The sequence below is a fragment of the Arvicanthis niloticus genome, chromosome 4, assembly GCF_011762505.2.
Source record: "Arvicanthis niloticus isolate mArvNil1 chromosome 4, mArvNil1.pat.X, whole genome shotgun sequence".
Classification (NCBI taxonomy): domain Eukaryota; kingdom Metazoa; phylum Chordata; class Mammalia; order Rodentia; family Muridae; genus Arvicanthis; species Arvicanthis niloticus.
The window spans coordinates 108,246,425-108,265,857 of NC_047661.1; the positions used below are offsets into that span (position 1 = coordinate 108,246,425).

Consider the following 19,433-nt stretch of genomic DNA (forward strand, 5'->3'; position numbering starts at 1 on the left):
CAAACAACGACATACGAATGGCAAATAAATATATAGAAAGAAAAATAAAATGTTCAGCATCTTTGGCCGTTTGGAAAATGCAAATCAAAATACAGAGAGGTTTTTATGTCAGCCCAGTCAGAATGGATCTAAAAAAGAAAAAAAAAAAAAGAAAGAAAAAAAAAAAAACAGCAACAAATGCTGGCCAAGAAGAGGGGGATGGGGGAGGATGAACTACTAAATACTGCTGGTGGGAATTAAATATTGAATTCATCCAACATCTTTGCAAATGATTATAGCGGACCCTCCTGGGCATACACTCAAAGAAATGTACACCAACATACTACAACGACACCTGTGCATCCATGACTGCTGGCCCTGCTCCCAATCGGCGCTTTATGGATCAGCCCAGGTAGCCACCCATGACTGGATAAGGATAATATTGCCTATATAAACAATGTGAGTTTATTCTGCTGTCATCAAGAACAGTAAATGTCATAAGAAAAATGGATGGAACTGGGTGTAATCATACTAAATAAAGCAAGCTAGGCTCAAGACAAAAAATCATGTGCTGTCTTTCAAATATTGGATCTAGACAAGTAGACTATTTGGGAAGAGGCAGGGGAGCAGCAGGAGGTGAGGGTGGGGTGAATGGGTGGTACAGGGTGGACAGGAGAGGGTAATGAGGATGCATATGATAAAAGTCTATGCTATTCTCCAGAGAATATGCCACAAGGAAGCCCATCACTTTGTACAATGATTATCTACTCACAGATTTTTTTTAAAAATATAAAGTATTACAGGAGAATACATAGTGTTAAGTTTCAAACCTATTCTGGCCTCTCCCAGATGTCCCTGCCTTTGGCTATACTCTCTCACGTATGTACAATAAACTTTCTCTTCCACCATACCCAGGGCCAGTCATGTCCTTTCCATTCCTTTTTATTCCTTCCTTTCTTTTTTTAAGGGTATATGTAAACACAAGGCCATCATCATCCTAGAATTGTGCACCAGGTCCTGGGGGCCCTAGAACCAATCTCTCCTGGAAACAGGGATAGATAAATTTTGGATATTTGATTTAAGTAAATTATAGTATTAAAATCAATATGTGTTGCTTTCTAGAGTTTTGGTTTAAAATAACATGTATCTTTTATTGTATTTTTATTCATAATAAGGATCAGGGTAATTACAGTCACTACTGACTGCATGCTGGGTAATTTTATATTACCTCTCTATTTTATATTCTGTGATGTAGAAGACACAACAAAACAAAGTGCTCACCTCATAAAATACATGTTCCAGGGGAGAGAAATCTAATAAGTGAGTACAAAAAAGACGCTAGACGGGGGGGGGGGGGGGGGGGGGGGGGACGGGGACGACGGGGGGGGGGGGGGACGACACGACGACAAAGAGGTGAAGCCAGTGTTTCTCAACTTGTGGGCTGAGATCTTTTCCACAGGGGTCATCTAAGACCATCAGAAAACAGGTGTTTACATCACAATTCATAACAGTAGCAAAGTTACAGTTACGAAGTAGCAACACAAGTGATTTTATGGCTGGAGGTCACCACAGCAGGAGGAGCTGTATTTAAGGGTTGCAGCATTAGGAAGGTTGAGTACTACTAGATAAAGCCCATAAAAGAATATAAAGTAACCGGAATTGCAATCTGGGTGATGGCAGGTTGGTGTGGCTGTTTTTCAAACAAGGTCTAAGAAGATGTCATCTGAGCAGGAGGTGGGGGGAGGGGAAGAAGCTGGGGAGGAAGGCCTGCAGTATCTACCCAGCTGCAAGCTTCTCCACAGAGGTTGCAGGAGCAGGACCCTGGAGCCCGGGACTTGTACTGGCACTCTGCACAGCTGGAGAAGCAATGGTTCCGGACCACTAACAGTATTCAGAGGCAGCCACGAACTGGTTAACATAAGACTTGGGAAGCCTAGCATAGGTGGCATGAAACAAAGGGCTTTATTGTGAAGCTTGGGGGGGTGGGCATGCCTGGAACCCAGCGGAGTGGAAGCCGGAAGACTAGCGGGGTGTCTACTACAGGTGTGCAAAGGAGAATTTAGCCTAGGAGTACAAGTTTCAGTGAGGACAGTTTTTTTTTCTGCTCCCGTAATGCAAAGTCTAGCAGTCTAAAGGCTACCCTTGAGAAGCTGAAGAACAAAGACCACGTTATCTGCTTAAGTCAAGCCCTAAAACACATTTGGGAGTCTGGAGAGTTATCTGACCTGGCAGTCAAAATTTACTGCCTAACTTGATAGGAGAGTAATTAATCTCTCTGCTTTGTGTTCTGCCAATTCAACCTAAGGGAAGTGGGCTTGAGCTCTGGAATTGGCAGAGTGGGACTTCAGGACCTTTTAAGTCAAATTCAGATAAGGCCATTTAGATTTATTCTGCCAAATAAATGCTTACTCAAGCCAGATGACAATGCTGTAGTCTAAACTATTTGTATTGGCACCTTCAGTCTTCTGAATTCTCTACCCTAATTGATCATCCCAAGTTTTAAGGGCAAGACACAGTTAGGAGCTAGAAAACAGTATTTTGCACAAACACACACTCATTCCCCCCCCACCCCCCCACACACACTAGTAAGACAATTTCATCTGGTGAATCTGCTTTTATGGACAAAAGCACTTTAAAATAGAAGATTTCTCCAGGCCAAATGTAGGTAGGCCGACTCCCTCCCTTGAGAAAGAACTGAAGATTTGGAACACTTACCCAGTTTCTAAGGAAAACAAGCACACATTAAGCATGAGGATTTCCCCAAAAGTCTTATTATGAAAAACTGGAAGCTTGATCCCAGGTTTATTGACTGACTTCGATGAGACCCACACTGATAAACTGTTCCACACCATGTAAGGCAGGGCCCGTGGAGATGTGTTTTCCAGGCATTGGATGTAAAGCCTGTCAGTCAGGCACCTTCCCAGAACACTAAACTCTACGGATCCCACACATCAAAGGCGCGCTGCAGTCCCTGTGGGTGAAACTCCTATCAGTGTGTGAGAGGAGTAACCGAGTGGACAAAGAGCCTGATGACCCTGCTTTGCATTCATCTCCCTACGGTTCCGTTGGTTCCACTGTTGCCCTTAGGCAAGAAGGCCGTGGCTTTGGCTTTTAGCTTCAAACCAGGGATTAGAAGCTTGCCCAATGTTGGCAGAGCCCTGGAAGCCGCAGAATACAAAGTAAGGCTGACCATCTTACATTGCCAACATTCAAGAGGCTCCTCAGATGCCATGTCCACTGAGGAGACAGACTGACAAACCGATGTAAATCTCCTTAGGCATCCTGACTTCTTCACAATGTCTTTCCTTAAAGAGAGACCCAGGTTTATTGTTGTCCCTTCTAGTATTTTCAGTGCTTCCTTACTGACTGGCCACTCACACAAGACAAAGCAAGAGACATCAGTGCTTTGGTGAGACTCCCTTCTGGTCAAGATTAAATTTTAAAAAGTTTGTGTTTGTAAAAATATGAAAGGAAAGATTGCTGTTGGCCAGTTACCTGGACAGGTACCCACTTTTTAATCTGTGACTTTTGGGGAAAGATACAGATAGAAGATGCTTCCTAAGTGCCAGTCAACTCAAATGGTTGTGGAGTGCCATTGAGGGAGGCTTCTCAAAGCTGGAGGCTGGAGTAGGTGGCGGCAGAAAGCTAGGCATCTCGGGGTTCTGTTTCCTTTGGCCTGGAGATCCCCAGCTTTACTGAGAAACCGAGGCCAGAAGATGGCTCCATTGGTAGTTAGCATCACACACAAGCTTACTGTTCTCACTACGACTGGCCTCTTTCCATTCACAAGTGGTCTCTGCCACCATCTTCACCACACTAGGAACCTGGGATACCTGGGCCCAGGGCAACATAGTTAGTCTAAAACACAGATTCTGGTGACATTCACACTTTCTCAAAAACAACTCTTGGACATCTTTTAGACATCCTCCTGCCGTTGTGCCAGAGTTCTTACTGTTATATTTGTGAGTACGTTCTCCACGTGTTCATAGTCCCTACATACGAACCTATCCACTCCAGGGTAATTGATTGTGGTTTTGCAATGAACGGATTTTCCCCTTAAATAAGCATCTTGCATGCTACTACCTTGCGTTTTGCATATCTTCATGTGTATTATCTCATGGAGAGGTAGACTACTGCACACCCATTTGCAAAGAAAATGAATCTTATGTGAGGTTAAATGCCCTACCAAACTTCACTCATTGCCAGAGAGGCAGAGGAAGTGCCTGTCTTGGACCAGGGATGTCTGATTCTGCATCACACTACTGGGCATTCCTGCATCCCCGTCTCTGCAGGGAACATCATTCAAGAAGAATCCTTCAGAGAAGACTTACAAGCTTTTCACCTTAAACAAAAACCGTTTCTGTGGAGTCTTGTGAATGAAACATGGGGGCTGACCCATCAACAAGATAATTTCAAATTCTCGAGACCAACTGGAAAAGCGGTTAAAAATGGTATTAACATCAGTTTTCCAGGATCTAATTTCTGTGAAAGAAATATGCAGTGTAGTGTAACAGTGTACAGGAGTTAATAATAAGAACGTGTGTAGAGGGATTAAAAGGCAAGATGCTCAAACAGCATGCGTGTACACGTGTTTGTGTCAGCGCTCTTTCTCACAAAATGTGGCCGCAGAAGAAAGTGTGAAGCATGTTGGAAGAAGACAATATTTATGGCTGAAGAAATTCAGCCTCACATAACGGTAATTATGAACAAGATATTTTCCCTAATAAAATTACTGCAAAACAAAATCTGGAGAACCTAAGTGCTTCCCTATGTTGACATTATTTTATCCCATGTGCTCGAGAGTGCTTTCTAGAAGGGAAGAAAAAAAAAAAAAAAAAAAGGAGCAAAAGGGAGCTGAGAGAAAGGGCGCCATAGTGAGATGGCCTCTGCAGAGGGTTGGTTTTGCTTTAGAAACTGGAATGTGTCCAGGCTTGATTTTTATTTTCAATTCACATTTCAGATCCAGCTCCCCAAACTCTTTGATCTTTCTCCCTGTCTCCTTACCCGGAAGAGAACCCTTGGCCTTCTCAGCTGGGAGCTGGGAGCACACGTGGAAAGACTGGCTGGGATCCATATTCTTGCCAAATTTAGTCACACAAAGGGGCCTGAGAGGGAAAAAAGAAAGGATGAAAGCCGCAGCCGCCGCGACTTCAAAGGCCGCGCCGCCGCGCCGGGCCCTGCGCAGGCGCCGCCCTCCGCCGATAAAAAGCGAGACCCGCGTGCGCGGGCGGCTCTTCCGCGCGTGTCCGGGCTCCAGGGCGGACGGAGGGGGCTGGAGGGTCGGCGGAGAGGGTCCGAGGGGGGGGCGTGCTTCCCACAAATCCGTGCCCACGCCACACCGAGGCTCAGGAGAAAAGTTTTGAGAAAGGGAGGAAAAGGATGTGATGTTCGGGCCCCCTAAACTAGCGGATCCTCGGCTGGCACGTGTATCCCAGAGCCGAAGTCCAAGTGTGGCATCCCCCTGTCCCGATGCCACGCAGGCTTTTTGTTGCGGGATCTCGGCTTCCGGGTGCAGAGCCGAACCCCCCCCCCCGCACCCCTTTTAGTTCATTCTGTTTCCCTGCGATCACTCCCTGGTCCCCACCACTATCAGTCCTCAGCCACCTTCAGGTCCGAGCTGCTGTGGCGTTGGGAACAGGCACTCCCTCTTGGGGTTGACATCCCACGGAGCAGAGTGGATGGTGCTCCCTCCACCTTGTGAGGCGGGCGCACAGTGCTGCCGCGCCTCCGATCCCGTGCTCGAATCACCGGCCCGGGAGACCGCGCCGAGCTGCAGACGCCAACGGGCGCCAGCCGCGCGGAAACCGGGCGTCTGCAGGCGCCGGATTGGAGAAGGAGGGTTTCACGGTCCCACGAGTTTCCTGACCCTGGAGGAAGGGGCTTTGGGTTTGTTTGTCTTAAGGAGGAAGAGCCCCTGGGACACAAACTGCCACTTCCCTCGCCCCCCTTCTCCGAGACGTCGGTTAAACTGAAGATGGCCACAGTTTTAGCGTCCGGCTGAAGCTTGGATGGAAAACTGAGGTCTCGGTTCCGCCCCTGGAATCACATGAATTCGTTTTTCTTGTCCTTTCTCGTCTGTCTCTCAGAGGAGCATCCTCTTCCGTAGGGCCCGCCACCTCCTTCCTTTGGGATCCCACCTAGGTTGCAGCTGGCAGAGAGTCTAGGCCACACAAAGGGAAGACCTGGGCCCTGAGCTGATGTTAGGACCTAAGGGGGCGGAGAGGGCCGTGCGGGGGCACTGTGCTTCTCATCCTTTTAATTAAGGACTCTCCGGACTGTCTGCAGAGCACGCCACGTGGCTACAAAATCTCTAAGGGAGGGAGGGTCTTCTTGTGTGGGTGTGGGTCATTCCCCCTGTTCCCTGCCTCCACACCGGCTCAGCGCCCTGGGTTATGCTCACCCCGGGGCAGAACGGCTAATTCTGCTCCCCCAGCCTAGGTTCCGGCTGGGGTTGGGCGCCTCGCCCCCACCCCCAGAGGCACAGCCCCGGCGACAGCGCCTTGTATAAAAGGAAGTGTTGATATAAAACAAGTTCGCTCCCAAACTAAACCCAAAGCCACCAGGAGGAGAAAAACCAACAGCAGCGCAGCCAGTCCCCCTAGCAATTGTTTCACGGTCGGAATTAAATCACATCAAAACGCCCCCCTGAAACCCACATCCTGAAGGAGCAAACCTACTACAACCAACCTCTGGTGGTTCGCTAGAGTTCATATGAACAACCTGCCTCTACATCGGAGGAAAGGGGGCGGCGAGGCTGCTCCTGCGGCGCACCCACCACATCCCAGACCTAGGATCCCACTCGCCCAACCCCAAGAAGCGAAGAAGCTGCTGCTTATGCTAATAACAGCCCCACAGGAATTAGGAGAGACTGCCCGGCGGCTGGGATGCTTCTGCCAGGAAGGCGAAGTCCAGAGACACCACTTCCTGGGGTTGCTTCGCCCCTCCTGTGACTCCTTGGTATTCTGTTTTGAGACTACTTCACAGGGAAATGTCAACCTCCTGTACCGACAGATCTTTAAAACACGTGGGCGCCTGGTTATAAGGTAGCCCTACTTAAGATTTGCAGCACTGCTAAAGACAGCACACTGCAGAGACCATTCACTGCCATTCACGCAGAGCGAGACCATTAGGTGATTTCGTTAGAACCAATGCTTCCAAAGAGGGTTACAGCAAGGTATCAAACGCATCCATCTATTCCAGCCCTTGTAGTAAAGCATTCTCGCTAGGTATTGCTCCAAAAATTCCCATCTTGAGCTCCTAATCTCTGGGACACCTAGAGCTGAGCTCCGTATGACTCACGTAGTCCAGATAATTAACGCGAAGAAGAAAATGGGAATTCGAATTAGTTGCAACACTTAAACCAGGGAAGATGTAGATTCGTCATTTAATCTCCTCTTGGCTTTCAAAAAATACCCTCTGGCTATTCTTCTTGCCCCCTTCCCCCCCTCCTGGTTTTGATGAAAAGGACCCGTCTACTCCGACTTCTTTGATGAAACTGCATCTTCCAAGAGTTCTTTTGCTCAGTCAAATTGGGTCACTCAGAAGAGGAAATCTGACTTTGTTAAATTTATGTTAGCAGGAGCTGTAAACGTCTGAAACTCTGTCCCTTGCTCTTCGCCCTACCATACTGGAAGCTGTAGAGCATCGCTATAAAAATGGATTTATTCCCAACCTTTTATTCTCCCTGACACCCTGAAGGAAAATGCCATTTTTGGTTTCTATAAGGTATAGCCTTGACGATTATTTAATTTTTAAAGAAAAGTTTTTATTATTCTGACTTCTTTCACCAGCCCCTTATTGTATGTACCTAAATCTATCAGATTACATAAGACCAATCGCGTCCTATGGAGCCAACCTAACTAATATACAGCATTGAAAACCCCTTCCTAGCAAGCTCCCGAACTAGTAATAAGCAAAGTTTTAAATGCTGACTTAACTGTTAAAGTCTATAATGCCCAATAGCCCACAATTTCACCTTTAAAAGATCCTTCCCTAAGCGTTCTTATGTTATGTCCCTAACACACGATTCGGTGGCGTTTTCTTTTCCATGTAAGGAAGATGGAGATACAATTCTTCCTGTCTCCTGTTTACTGCTCTCAGGTTTTACAGATGGCTGCCGCATTGGTCTAATGATTTTGCTTGAATATTTGACTTGAGGGGAGGGCTTGAGAGCTAAAGGACAAAACGTGTTTCCAAACTTAAGCCTCACTTACACAGTGACTTTCACAAAGCGTCGACCTCAAAAGTTCTGTCCTTTAACAAAAATGCACCAAAGAGACAGTGGGAACTGGAGAATTTTTGAGGGTTGATTCGTCCTTACGTCCGTCCTTAAGAGTCCCTTTCAGCGGAGTCTCCAGGATGTTAGCAACTGCCCAGTCCTGCCTCCCTCTCCTAGGTTCGTCTTTTCCCTCCTTTTGGGATGGATTTTCCTTTTCTACGAGGTCTCTACAAGCTGAGTCGTGGTAATGGCGCAATGAATGCGATAGTGTAAAAGCGATCATTAAGGCTCAATCTTCATTCACTCCCTTCTTACTGATCCTTCCCTCCTGGTAAACCTGGAGATGTTATTTTCTCTAGGGTGGTGTACCCTTGTCTCCGAAGAGCGCGTGATTCACGGATAGTGGAGCCACAACTCTTTTTCCTTGCCTTTGCTGCGTCTCTTCTCTCTGGTTAGGTGAGCAATGTGTTACATTTTCTCCCTTTCCTTCTCCTAGTCCCTAATTCTCGCCTCATTCCCTCTGTCAGAGCATCTATCAACGTGGTGTCGACCGCAGCGCCGCCGGCTTTCTCTTTCATCTTCCTCCCCTTGCCTGAGTGAGGGGGCTAGAGTGGGCGGCGGGAAGGAGGTTGAAGAGAGACTGGCAAAGGACGAGAAGTGAGGCGGGGACCGGGGGTGGGCAAGAGAAGAGATTCTCAGATGATGAAGTTAAAGCCATGCCCGTAGAGTTTCTCGTCAATTTCACGGGGGCCACACCGTTCTTTGGGGTGGGTTACAACACAGCACCCAGTCTATCTTCAGGTTGTGTGTGTGTGTGTGTGTGTGTGTGTGTGTGTGTGTGTTTTCCCTCCAGGCATGAACGGGCGGGCGCAAACACATACGCACCCCCACGGCGCCCCCCAAACTATGACTCGCCCTTTGGGTGCTAGGAAATGAACTAAGGCTGGGGGAGAACCTGGATCTCCTCCTCCTTCTTCTCCCAGCAGACTCCCTCCTCCCCACCCTTCCAGTCTGCAGCCAAGGAGAGCAGGAGGCGGGGGAGGGGCGGGGGAGGAGAAGCGACGCAAGTGAATAGCTTTGCAGCGCCGGCTAGGCGCGGTGTGGAGAAGCGGTGGGAAGGCGGGACCGCTCACCTGCGGGGCAGCGCGCACCGGAGGGACCCGGCTGCGCTCTCGTGGGCCCTGCCATTCGGACTCGCCCGGAGCCTTGCAAGCGGGCCACGCTCCGGGTGTTCCCCGCCGGTCTGCCCGGAGGAGCCGAGGGGCCACCGGCAGCTCTTTGCTTTGACAGAGGGGAGGCGGGGAGAGAGGCGAGTAACAGCGCCAGCGAGCCAGGCAGAAACTCGAGCCGGGAACAAAGAGGGATCGGGCTCGAGTGTGTGTGTGCTTGCGTGTGTGTGTGTGTGTGTGTGTGTGTGTGTGTGTGTACGTGTGTGTATCGGCCCGAGCTGAGGGTTGGAACATTTGGGCCCGAAGCTCCTGCTGTGACTCCCCAAGACTCCGCCGTGCCAGCCACTGCCGATTCCCAGCGCTCATCAGCACAAACTTTATTCTTGGCAAACTTCTCTTTTTCTCCCCTCCTCCTCCGCCCCCTCCCCCTCCAGCAGATTAAATGCTCCTCCAGAAGGAAAACCGAAGCGAAAGGGAAGGAAAGAAGGTCTAACGCGGACGTCTGCAGTCCGGGTGGCTCTTTATTGTTTACTCTGAAGGAAGTGGACTTTTCGGTATTTTCTGATTCTCCTCGCACCTCCGCTGGGGCAAACGGAGCCTCTTGGCCCAGCTCTCCTCATCTCAAAAAAAATCCCCAAAACACCGAAATCAGCATCCGAGGAATCCGTGAAGAGGTTTTGCACGGTGACGCGCCACGGGACCCTCGTTTGCACTTTGGAAAGTCCTGTCCGCCCCGGAACCGGTGTCTTCGGAGCACAGACCCCAGCAGCGAGGGCGGCGTGGGGTGGCCACCCAGCCCCGGCAGCCTAGCCTAGTGCACGCGGAGCGGCGCAGACGCTCCTAGAGGCGCCGGCGGCTGCCGCCCTCGCAGTCTGGTGCCCTTCGCCCCAGGGCCGGGAGCCGGCGTCCTTCTAAGTGGGAAAGCGCGGCAATCGAAGAGGCTCCTGCAGCTGCTCCAGCCTTGGGCCCCTCGCTTGCCCACCCCGCTTCCATTCAGTCCTCCAGCACTCAGTCTTCCTGTCCCCCCACACACATCGACCCCCCCCCCCTTTTGCTGTCTGCGAGTGCTCCCGCAGCGGAGCGGAGATTACACAGCCGCCGGGATGCCCCAACTTTCCGGAGGAGGCGGCGGGGGGGACCCGGAACTCTGCGCCACCGATGAGATGATCCCCTTCAAGGACGAGGGCGATCCCCAGAAGGAGAAGATCTTCGCCGAGATCAGTCACCCCGAAGAGGAGGGCGACTTAGCCGACATCAAGTCATCCTTGGTTAACGAATCCGAAATCATCCCAGCCAGCAACGGGCATGAGGTGAGTGGGCAGCTGTCCGGAGAGGCGTGGCGGGTCCCAGGTCCCGGGGACGCGGAGGGGGAAGCAGGCAGAGCGCGCGGCCACAGTGGCCACTGAGCCCTGGTCCCTCGCGGGCTGGGTGGAGAATAACGGCCCCTAGTCCATGGTCCGCACGTGTGTGAGCAGCGGGCAGGGAAATCTATTCCAAGTAGTTCTATGGCTAAACGGTGGCAAATGGGCAGGAAAAGCTGGCCTTTACTCGACCGTTTTCGTCCTCCGACGTTTCGGAGGCTCTGAGGGACGCGATGCATTAAAACAGGGATGTCTAAACACAACTGCGAAGTCCATCATGGGGTGGAAAACAAAGTGCATCCGCTAGCTCTCTCGGTACAGTGCACAGAAGTGCGTTAAACCACCGAGGGCTCCAAGGAGCGAAGCCCCAGGCGGGAGGAAGGAGAGGCGGGCGTGGGCCTCGCAGAAGGGGCCGTCCCAACCGCCGTGGAGCAGGGCGCGCGCCCTAACTGCGGGGGCGTTGCGGGGCCGGGTCCCCACAGCAGGAGAGGCTGCTGCCGGGAGCCGTGGGCGAGCCGATCCGAGCCAGCCAACGGCACCGACACCGCAGTCCTTCCGCCCGCAACCCCAGCATTTAAAGTGGAAAGAAAAGCGTTTATTTGGGGTTAGGCTGGGTTGGGATCAGGCCCTGGATCTCTGCAGAAGAAAGGCGAGCCCTCGGCGGAAGCCGGGCCGCGGCTAGGGAGGAGGGACGCGCTTTATCAGATCTCCGGGCCAGCTGAAGGCGACGCCGCTGGTAACCCGAGTAGAGTAAATAGAGACACGTGGGTGCCGGCGCGAGGGAGCGGAGAGCCGGGCCGCGCGCGAGCATCGGATGGGCGTAGATCCCCAAAGCCCACACCTTAGCGGCCACTCTGGCTCAGCAGCTGAGGAAACCTCACGGGGACATCCAGTAGAAAAGTTCTGATACCCAAATGATGTCCCCACTGTTTTTTCCTTCCAGAGAAACTTGGAGAGTATAGCCTTTTCCTTAAATGGCAGCCTTCTGCCCCCACCCCCAACCCAAAGAAAGGGTGGTTTCGGGGGCGGGGACATTTTGGGTTTAAAGAGTGCTTTTAAGAACACCTCAGAGTTACCTTCTCTGTCCCAATGGCAGGGGTGAGTACGCATCTGAGAAGGCTGGGGGTGGGGGAGCTGATTCCAAAATATAAGGGAGCCTCTCTGTTCCCAAAGCCCTACAAAAATAGAGGAAGGGGGCGAGAATGCAGTCAAAGTCAGGTAAAAAGGGTTTCTGTGTGCCAGAAGGACGACACAGGTCCAAAGACTGAAATACCACCTAAATTCTGGGGTTGTCTTTCTTTTCTTTTTTCTTTTTCTTTTTTTCTTTTGGCCAGACTGTAGAGTAGTCTCGTTCATTTTACTGGAGTAGTCTACACATTTCAATCCACCTCACATTTCTACAGTTTTCTAGTCTGAGGAGAAAAGTCATGCTTAGGAAACCGAAAACTACCGGGGTTGGGTGTTTGAATTGTTCATCTTTCCGCAGTGGAAGTGGAGCAAGCAGGGCCTCGGAAGATGGTGAAGGGGTTATACCACTGATTTGCACGTGGTTGAGTCGGGTCGGTGGTGATTACCAAAACTGATATTAGCTGGGCTACCTTTTAGATGTCTATAACCCGACTCTCAATTTTCCCTCCCATTAACCACAGACCAGTTCTACTCTGGTAGCACTCGGCCTGAAAGTTGTAAATGAACACAGTTTCATGTAGGACTCCTCAGACAATTTCCCTAAGACCTCAGCAAAGTAGTTATTTTGTTTACGTTTCCAGATCTCATTTTTCCATTACAAAATGTTGTTTCTGGTGGTCTTGTCAAAGTAAACTAAGGCTGAAGAGGCTTACACATCGTAGAAGCTGGGCACTCAAGAAGCATTGATGGTTTCTAAATTCACTTTTTTTTTTCCCACCTTTTGATCCGGAGTACCTAATAATCATTCAAAAATACACACTGAAAAGATGTTTTCAGTACTCAAGTCTAGCTTGTCTTTAATTTTAACAAAATGTGTAAACCGAGTTTTACCTAATCATCGCCTTTGAGTTAACAGCAGACCCCTCTGTTTACACACTCTAAGGTGATCTTCTTTCTTTTGGGGGTGGCTATTCATGCCATTAGGTGGTCAGACAAGCACAGTCCTCTCAGGAGCCCTACCACGACAAGGCCAGAGAACACCCCGATGACGGTAAGTCAGATTCTCTTTCTCCCCACTTTACCATAGGGCACATGCAATGTGAATATCTGGTTTTATTTTGATACTTCTATTTGAGTAGGGTGGGACCAGATGTGCAAGGCTGGGCCCCACGAATGTTTTAACAGAATGACCAGAAGTTCACAGCTTCTCTCTCATGCTCTATATCCCATCCTTTATGAACCATGCCTTGCATGAGGCTGGGCCTTTAGATTTCCTTTGGCTTTCAGATTCTTAGAGAAGGGATGTTTCTAAAGAGTATTTTTCATGTGCAAATTGCTGCCTGTGGGTTTTCAGTGCAGTGAAGGAAGGCTGTGGCAGTGTGTGGGCAGATGTATCAGGCTTCAGTAACATAGCTTGTAAAATAGAAAAACTATTAGAAGCCACGTATGTCAGATGATAGACATGTCCCTCATTTGTTCACTCTTGTCAATAATTTTAAAAAAATCACACGCACACAGAAACATACAATATACACACACACTCTCAAGCACACAACACACACACAAACATGCATGCAAACATACACTCCCAAACACACACATACAAACACATACATATTCTCTCTCCCCCTTCCTCTCTCCTTCTTTGCTCATTCCATGTTTAATCAAATCATCATAGGGTTCACTTGTTAATCAGTTGGCATTTCTGGTCTCCTTCAATTATTTAACAATTGGCCTGTCTAGAATGGAGTGTTTGTACATTCAGTGTATAGACCAGGGAGCAGGGAGAGAGCTCTATCTCAGCCTTCCTTTTTGACAAGTAAATACAGTAACCTGTATACAGTAAATAAAGTACATACAGTAATACAGTAAAATATTTAAAAATACATATGGTATTTTGAAAGTAAATACAGTAATGTAAAGTAAATAAGTTACTTATATACAGTAAATAAAAGTAAAAGAACATTTCTTTGATAGACTGTAACTTTAGCCATGAAATTATTGCTTCCAAAGGTTAATTCACTACAAATTTGGGTTTTAACCATACACTAGATCCAGTTTTCTCCCTCAATAAAAGTCTAACATTTGGTAGAAATTCAGTGGCACTGGAGGAATTTTTGAATTTGTCTAAAATAAAGACCCTTCTATGTATGCTAAATGTGTCTTGTGTGTTGGGGGGTAAACAGCCTTATATATTCACATTTTAATTTTTAAGTTTGTGTGTGTTCCCTTATGTTTCTGTATTTCGAAGTCCAAATTAGGTTAGATGAATAACACTTATTTTTGTAAAAACATCAGTCAGTAGTGGAAGTAAATTGAACCACATGTTTTTTAAGCATCTGGTTTGCTGTTAAGACATTGAGGAGCATAAATACTGTCAATCTAAAATGGAGCCTAGTAGCCCAGTTATAGTATTTTATGAGCAAATCATTTTATGTAAAGTCTGGCCTGTCTTAGAAGCAGAAGATTTTCTGATGACAAACCATGTGATATGAGAGCAAAGTCGATGCATCTTTGATTGTTCTTTGGATTTTCCCAGGAAAGCATCCAGATGGAGGCCTGTACAACAAGGGACCCTCCTACTCCAGTTACTCTGGCTACATAATGATGCCCAATATGAATAGTGACCCATACATGTCAAATGGATCTCTTTCTCCACCCATCCCGAGGACAGTGAGTAACATGCTGATGTTGAAAATTATTTTCAGACGTGCAAATTAATTTGTGCTTCAACAGGATGCTTATTTCCTCGAACACACTGGCAGTGGCTTCCTTGTATGAGACTTAGTCATCCCATCATTCCGTAAGAGCCGTGCAAAAGGAATGGCGGCCTGAGAACAGTGCTGTCTTTATGTCTCCCGTTTGGATTTCTGGTGGGCTAAGAAGAATTAAGTAGAGATTCACGAGTTATGAAATCAAGCGGAGCCAAGTTAGCAGCAGATCTATGATTTTTTATACGTACTGTGTTTTTGTGCTGGTGATCAGAGGGAAGTGGATTTAATCTTTCGGTTAACTAAGGACCAGGTAGTTTTCAAAGCTCTCAACTGTTTAAAGTCAGAACCACTGGGCCTCATTTGGATCTAGACATTCAGAATGTTATTTTGGATTTTGAAAATGTCTTGCCTTATCACATTAGCTATTGTTTTAAAGGGGGGAGGGACAGACCATCCATTTTCACTTTGTTGTCAAGTGGGGAACTATCTGAAGATCGCGGAATGAAATTTGTTGCTGTTTCGTTCGGTTTACTTAAAGTTGTAAGAAAAAAATGCAGTGTTGTAGAACTGCGTTATGCTGGCGTGTACAGCATCATGGATGTCACAGCATCATGGATGTCACGTGTGGTATTTGATGCGATATCTCTTTAACTGGGGATAAGATGGCACCTGTGTCTTGAGAACAAGTAGATGGTAACTTGTAGAGGATGTGCATGTGATCATACTGGCAAACATACCCAGTATACCCCCGCTTTTTGGAGAGGCTGCTGGGGCAGTCATAATCAATTGCCTGTTCTCAGTCCCACGCCTCTAACAGCCAAGCCCAGTGAAAAACACACAGGAATGGGTCTCCCTGACTGAGGTTTGGAGTCAATCGGGATAAATCTCAATGCTTCTACAAACTGAGAAGTTCCTCAGAAACCTTGGGGCAAGGGGTGTCACCAATGCCTTATGGCAGAGTCCGAGAGCTGGGAGGTTCACCCAAGAGGCAGACAGGAAATGGCTGACAATCAAGTGGAGTGAGAGCTTGTGGGTTATCTTAGTGGTATGAACCTAGTGGTATGAACTGTCGATGGTTAACATGATAGGTATGTGAAGTTGGCGGGCCTTGAGATTGTAGACTTACTGTGATCATTTGTCTGCAAATTCCAGGTGGATATTTAAACTCCAGCAGGGACCATGCTTTTTCTCATTTTCATAAAGCAGTTGGTATGGAGCTCATGGAGATCAAATCTTGGAGATTTTTGTGATGTTCATTATAAAAAATGCCCCCCCCATTATTTTAAAACATTTCAAGTATTTAATGATATTTAATGACTGTGTGATGTGAGGAATCTTCTACCTAAAATGTGGATGAACTAATAAAGCAATCATTCATAGTCTATTGTTTAGAGATTAACCTCCTGCCCCAAACACACACACTGAAAGTACGTCTGGGGTTTAAGACTTGTAGAGAACTTGTTGAGCCAGGTAGAGAAATATATCTGATTTTTTTTTTTAAAGTAGTTGTGCAGGTTTTTTGTTTGCTTGTTTGTTTGTTTTTGTTCTTTATGGGCTGCATTTTGGATAAAGAACAGCTGAAGATTTCTATGAAAGTCTAAAAGGTCAACAAATAGCCCTTTCCAATCAAGTTAGTGTTCTGGTAAACAGAAAATCGCTTCTCAAACTGTTTATGTTTTATCCGTGAGTACAATGTGTACAGAATGGTGCTTTATTCCATAGAAAGATCAGATGCTTCTCTCTTCAGAGAAGAAATTTGGGAAATTAGTGTTATAATCTTCCTGTATTTATACAAATGTTGAAAAAAATTCTTTCCCCTTTAAGCTAAATACTATGTCTTCTGTCTCTGTAGCCTTTTCTCCCGATTCCTCCCGTGAATCCATTTTGGTCTGTGTGTGTGTGTGTGTGTGTGTGTGTGTGTGTGTGTGTGTGCGCGCGCGCGCGCGCACGATCAAGCACAAACCTATGTACCTTATATCTCAGCACCATTTTGAAATGTCAGTAGAATGAAAGGTATTTACTGTTATGTATGCATTGAACTTGACATCCATGAATCAGTCATTCATCACTTAGGGAAGATTTGTGGGCTGAGCAAATGTCACTAGGTGTGGACTGTGTCCAGAGAACCTTTCCTCTTTTTTTGTTGTCTGTGCTGAGTTCCCTTGCATCGTGTTAGGTGTGTTTTATTAAGAGACCCTCCTGCAGTTTGCACAATTCCAGAAGCCTTTCAGTTTTAACCACAAGGCTATGTCAATTTTTTTTTAGAGTCCAACTGAAGTGAGTTACAATCTTTGGTTTTTAATACCTAACAGCTGTTTGTAATGTTTCTAAGATCAAAAACACTTTAACCGGAAGGCAGCCTCTCTCCTTCGGCCTAACCACACTTCTCTCTTCCTCCTTCCTTCTGTTCTCTCTCTCCCCCCCCCCCCCCCCCCCCCCCCCCCCCCCCCCCCCCCCCCCCCGCAGGACTGTTTGTGTCACTGACATCAGGCATGGTAGACTTTCTTAGATGGTGTCAGGGAGCTGGTGGACCATTTGTGTTTGAGTTTCTGAGTGGGAGCAGCCTGGTGACTTGAATTTGCATTACAAACAATTCCCGGTTTATTGCAATCTGCTGCTTGTGAGAAAGAAGGTGGGGGGGGGGGGGAGGAGAAACATCTGTGGGAGGGTGAGGCACCAACAGGGCCCCTCTCTTTTTCTGTGACTAACTGCTGTCCTGAGATTCCAGCTGTGGCCAAGTGGCACACACAAGGAAGCCTCTTCTGCAATCTCCCCATAACCATATGCTGTTGCTCCTGTTTTAAGCCAGGCTGGGCATCATGGTACCTATTCAGGAGAACAGCCCTTGCCCATTCATCTTTTTCCCTTCTGTAAAAACATTTTAGTTGGGACTTCCTTTTAGAACTGGAATGTTTAAGGGAGTGTGGGTATCTATCTATACAAGGTATCTTATGAACGAGTCTCTCCTGGAATCTTAAATACGAGTTTTCAGTTTAAATAAACAAGAAGGCAGCTACGGCGACCTGCTCTCAGTATAAGTGTGAGCTGAAGCACAGAGGGCGAGAAGATGTGCATGCCTGTTAATATTTCAGAGCCAGGACCCCAGGAAAGTTATTAAAAGCCTATTCCCAAACCTTTCTTTCTCTGAAGTTTATTGCCTGCAAGTAAGGCCAATGCTGAGGTATTAAAACAGCAACACCAAACACCAGTGCTGTGTGTCCAGGCTTAGTGGTAGAGCCTGAGTGTTCAGGCAGTGTGAATTAGTTCTGAGCTCAGTGCTTTCACATAGGAAAGTTCCCTGCGGGGTAAGATTATCCTGAAGTTAATCACCCTGGGTGTCAAACTTCCATTTGTCCCTCCTGCAGCCCAAATGGTTAACACCTTACAAAGAGAAGTCTTCCCTGTCTCTTCTGATGCCCGGAAGAGTCAGGAAGCTGCCCGGTGGTCCCTGACCACAGTAGCTCTGAATCATGAGAACTTCGAACTTTCTGGTTCTCTATGATCTTCCTCAGAGAGACCTTACGGGAAAGGGAAGATGTCTATGACACATTTTAGCTGTTCTGTAAATGGTTATTTTCAGAGTGGGAATAGCTGTGGAAATGTTACAGGCTTTTAGTTATTTAGTCTTTTAGTCATTTAGAATAGTTTGTGTTGACTGATGTATTCTTTTAGGGGATAAATATTTGTATTTTTTGATGAACGGATCTATGTCTAGTGGATCCCCCACCCATGACTTTTGTATTAGGTTTACAAATGACTAAGGTTTGTTTTTTTTTTCAGTGTTCGCTTCTGGGACAAAGGAACTGAGGTAGATTTCCCTAACCATGAAGCTTCTGAATACCAATAAGCCAATGTTGTATGGCTTTGAAATAAATGGTAAAATAAATAAATAAATAAATAAATGTAGCCCAGGGGTGCTGTGCCTGGGGTTCATACCTCACGTGAGGAAGCTGAGGCTCTGCTGCAAGGGGCTACCTGATTTGACTTCCTTATGTATTATTTTTAATTTTCTGAGTCCAGATGTTTAATTTCTTGCAGCTAAGTATGCTGGCTTTTCCCTCTTTACCCTCAAGCATGGGATATATTTTCTAAGTGTATTTTGTGTGATATTTGCATGTGGCTATCAGGAGAAGGTGTGTGTGGGGAGATTCTTCTTCAGAGTCCCTGGATATTCTTCTGTCTGATCCTTCCTCACTACACTGCTCCAAAGCAGGGGAGGACTCATGATGGACAAGAATTTGGAGCGGCTACTGTTCCCCCCCCACACACCCGCCCCCCAGATACCTCCAGTCTCTAATGATTTTGCTAACTGTTGTGTACCAGGGAGCCATGCTCCACGGAGCCCTTAGCACTTGATGCTATATATACTGATCACTGATCCTCACTCAGTTTTTTGAATTGACCCTAGCAGGGTTTTTTTGTTTGTTTTTTTCAGAAGGACACGAGAGCAACCCCAAATAGAGTAATCTCACTAACTCAAGACTACTACCTCAAACTGGGAACAAACCTTTTGATGTCTTTTGGCTGGTTTTGATTTTTTTTTTTTTTTTTGAGACAGAGTGTTACTGTATAGGGCCTTGAACTCACAGAAATACAACTACCTCTGCTTCCCCCGGTGCTGGGGGTTTCAGCCAGCTGAATCCTGGTGTTTCCACAGCCCCACACCATCTTGGCTTTCTTTTCACAAGCCTCCTTGTGCTAGCTCAGTCTAGCACACACCTTAGGATACTTAGCAGAGCTGGACTCTCAAAAGCATGCCAGCTGAGAGTACCTGCAGCTGTAGAGTTTTTAAATGTAATTCTGCTAAGTCTGTAGGCAGACCCATTTTGGCTTTATTTACCGACATTTTTTAAGCAGCCAGATC

The 19,433-nt window shown here is 47.3% G+C and overlaps 1 protein-coding gene across 4 annotated transcripts in view; it reads left to right on the forward strand.

The window, feature by feature from the left end:
- The first annotated feature begins 8,878 nt into the window (after positions 1 to 8,878).
- The window catches only part of Lef1 (lymphoid enhancer binding factor 1), a 54,102-nt gene continuing 43,547 nt past the window's right edge, over positions 8,879 to 19,433 (forward strand). Inside the window, exons 1-3 of one of the 4 annotated variants that reach the window (XM_034500084.2) lie at positions 8,879 to 10,676; positions 12,840 to 12,906; positions 14,395 to 14,528. In XM_034500084.2, the coding sequence (XP_034355975.1) occupies positions 10,470 to 10,676; positions 12,840 to 12,906; positions 14,395 to 14,528 (408 nt within the window). In that variant the 5' untranslated portion in view covers positions 8,879 to 10,469. Of the gene's footprint in view, positions 10,677 to 11,131; positions 11,826 to 12,839; positions 12,907 to 14,394; positions 14,529 to 19,433 lie in introns of those variants that run through there. The other 3 variants (XM_034500083.2, XM_076933259.1, XM_076933260.1) reach the window with 3 other exon arrangements.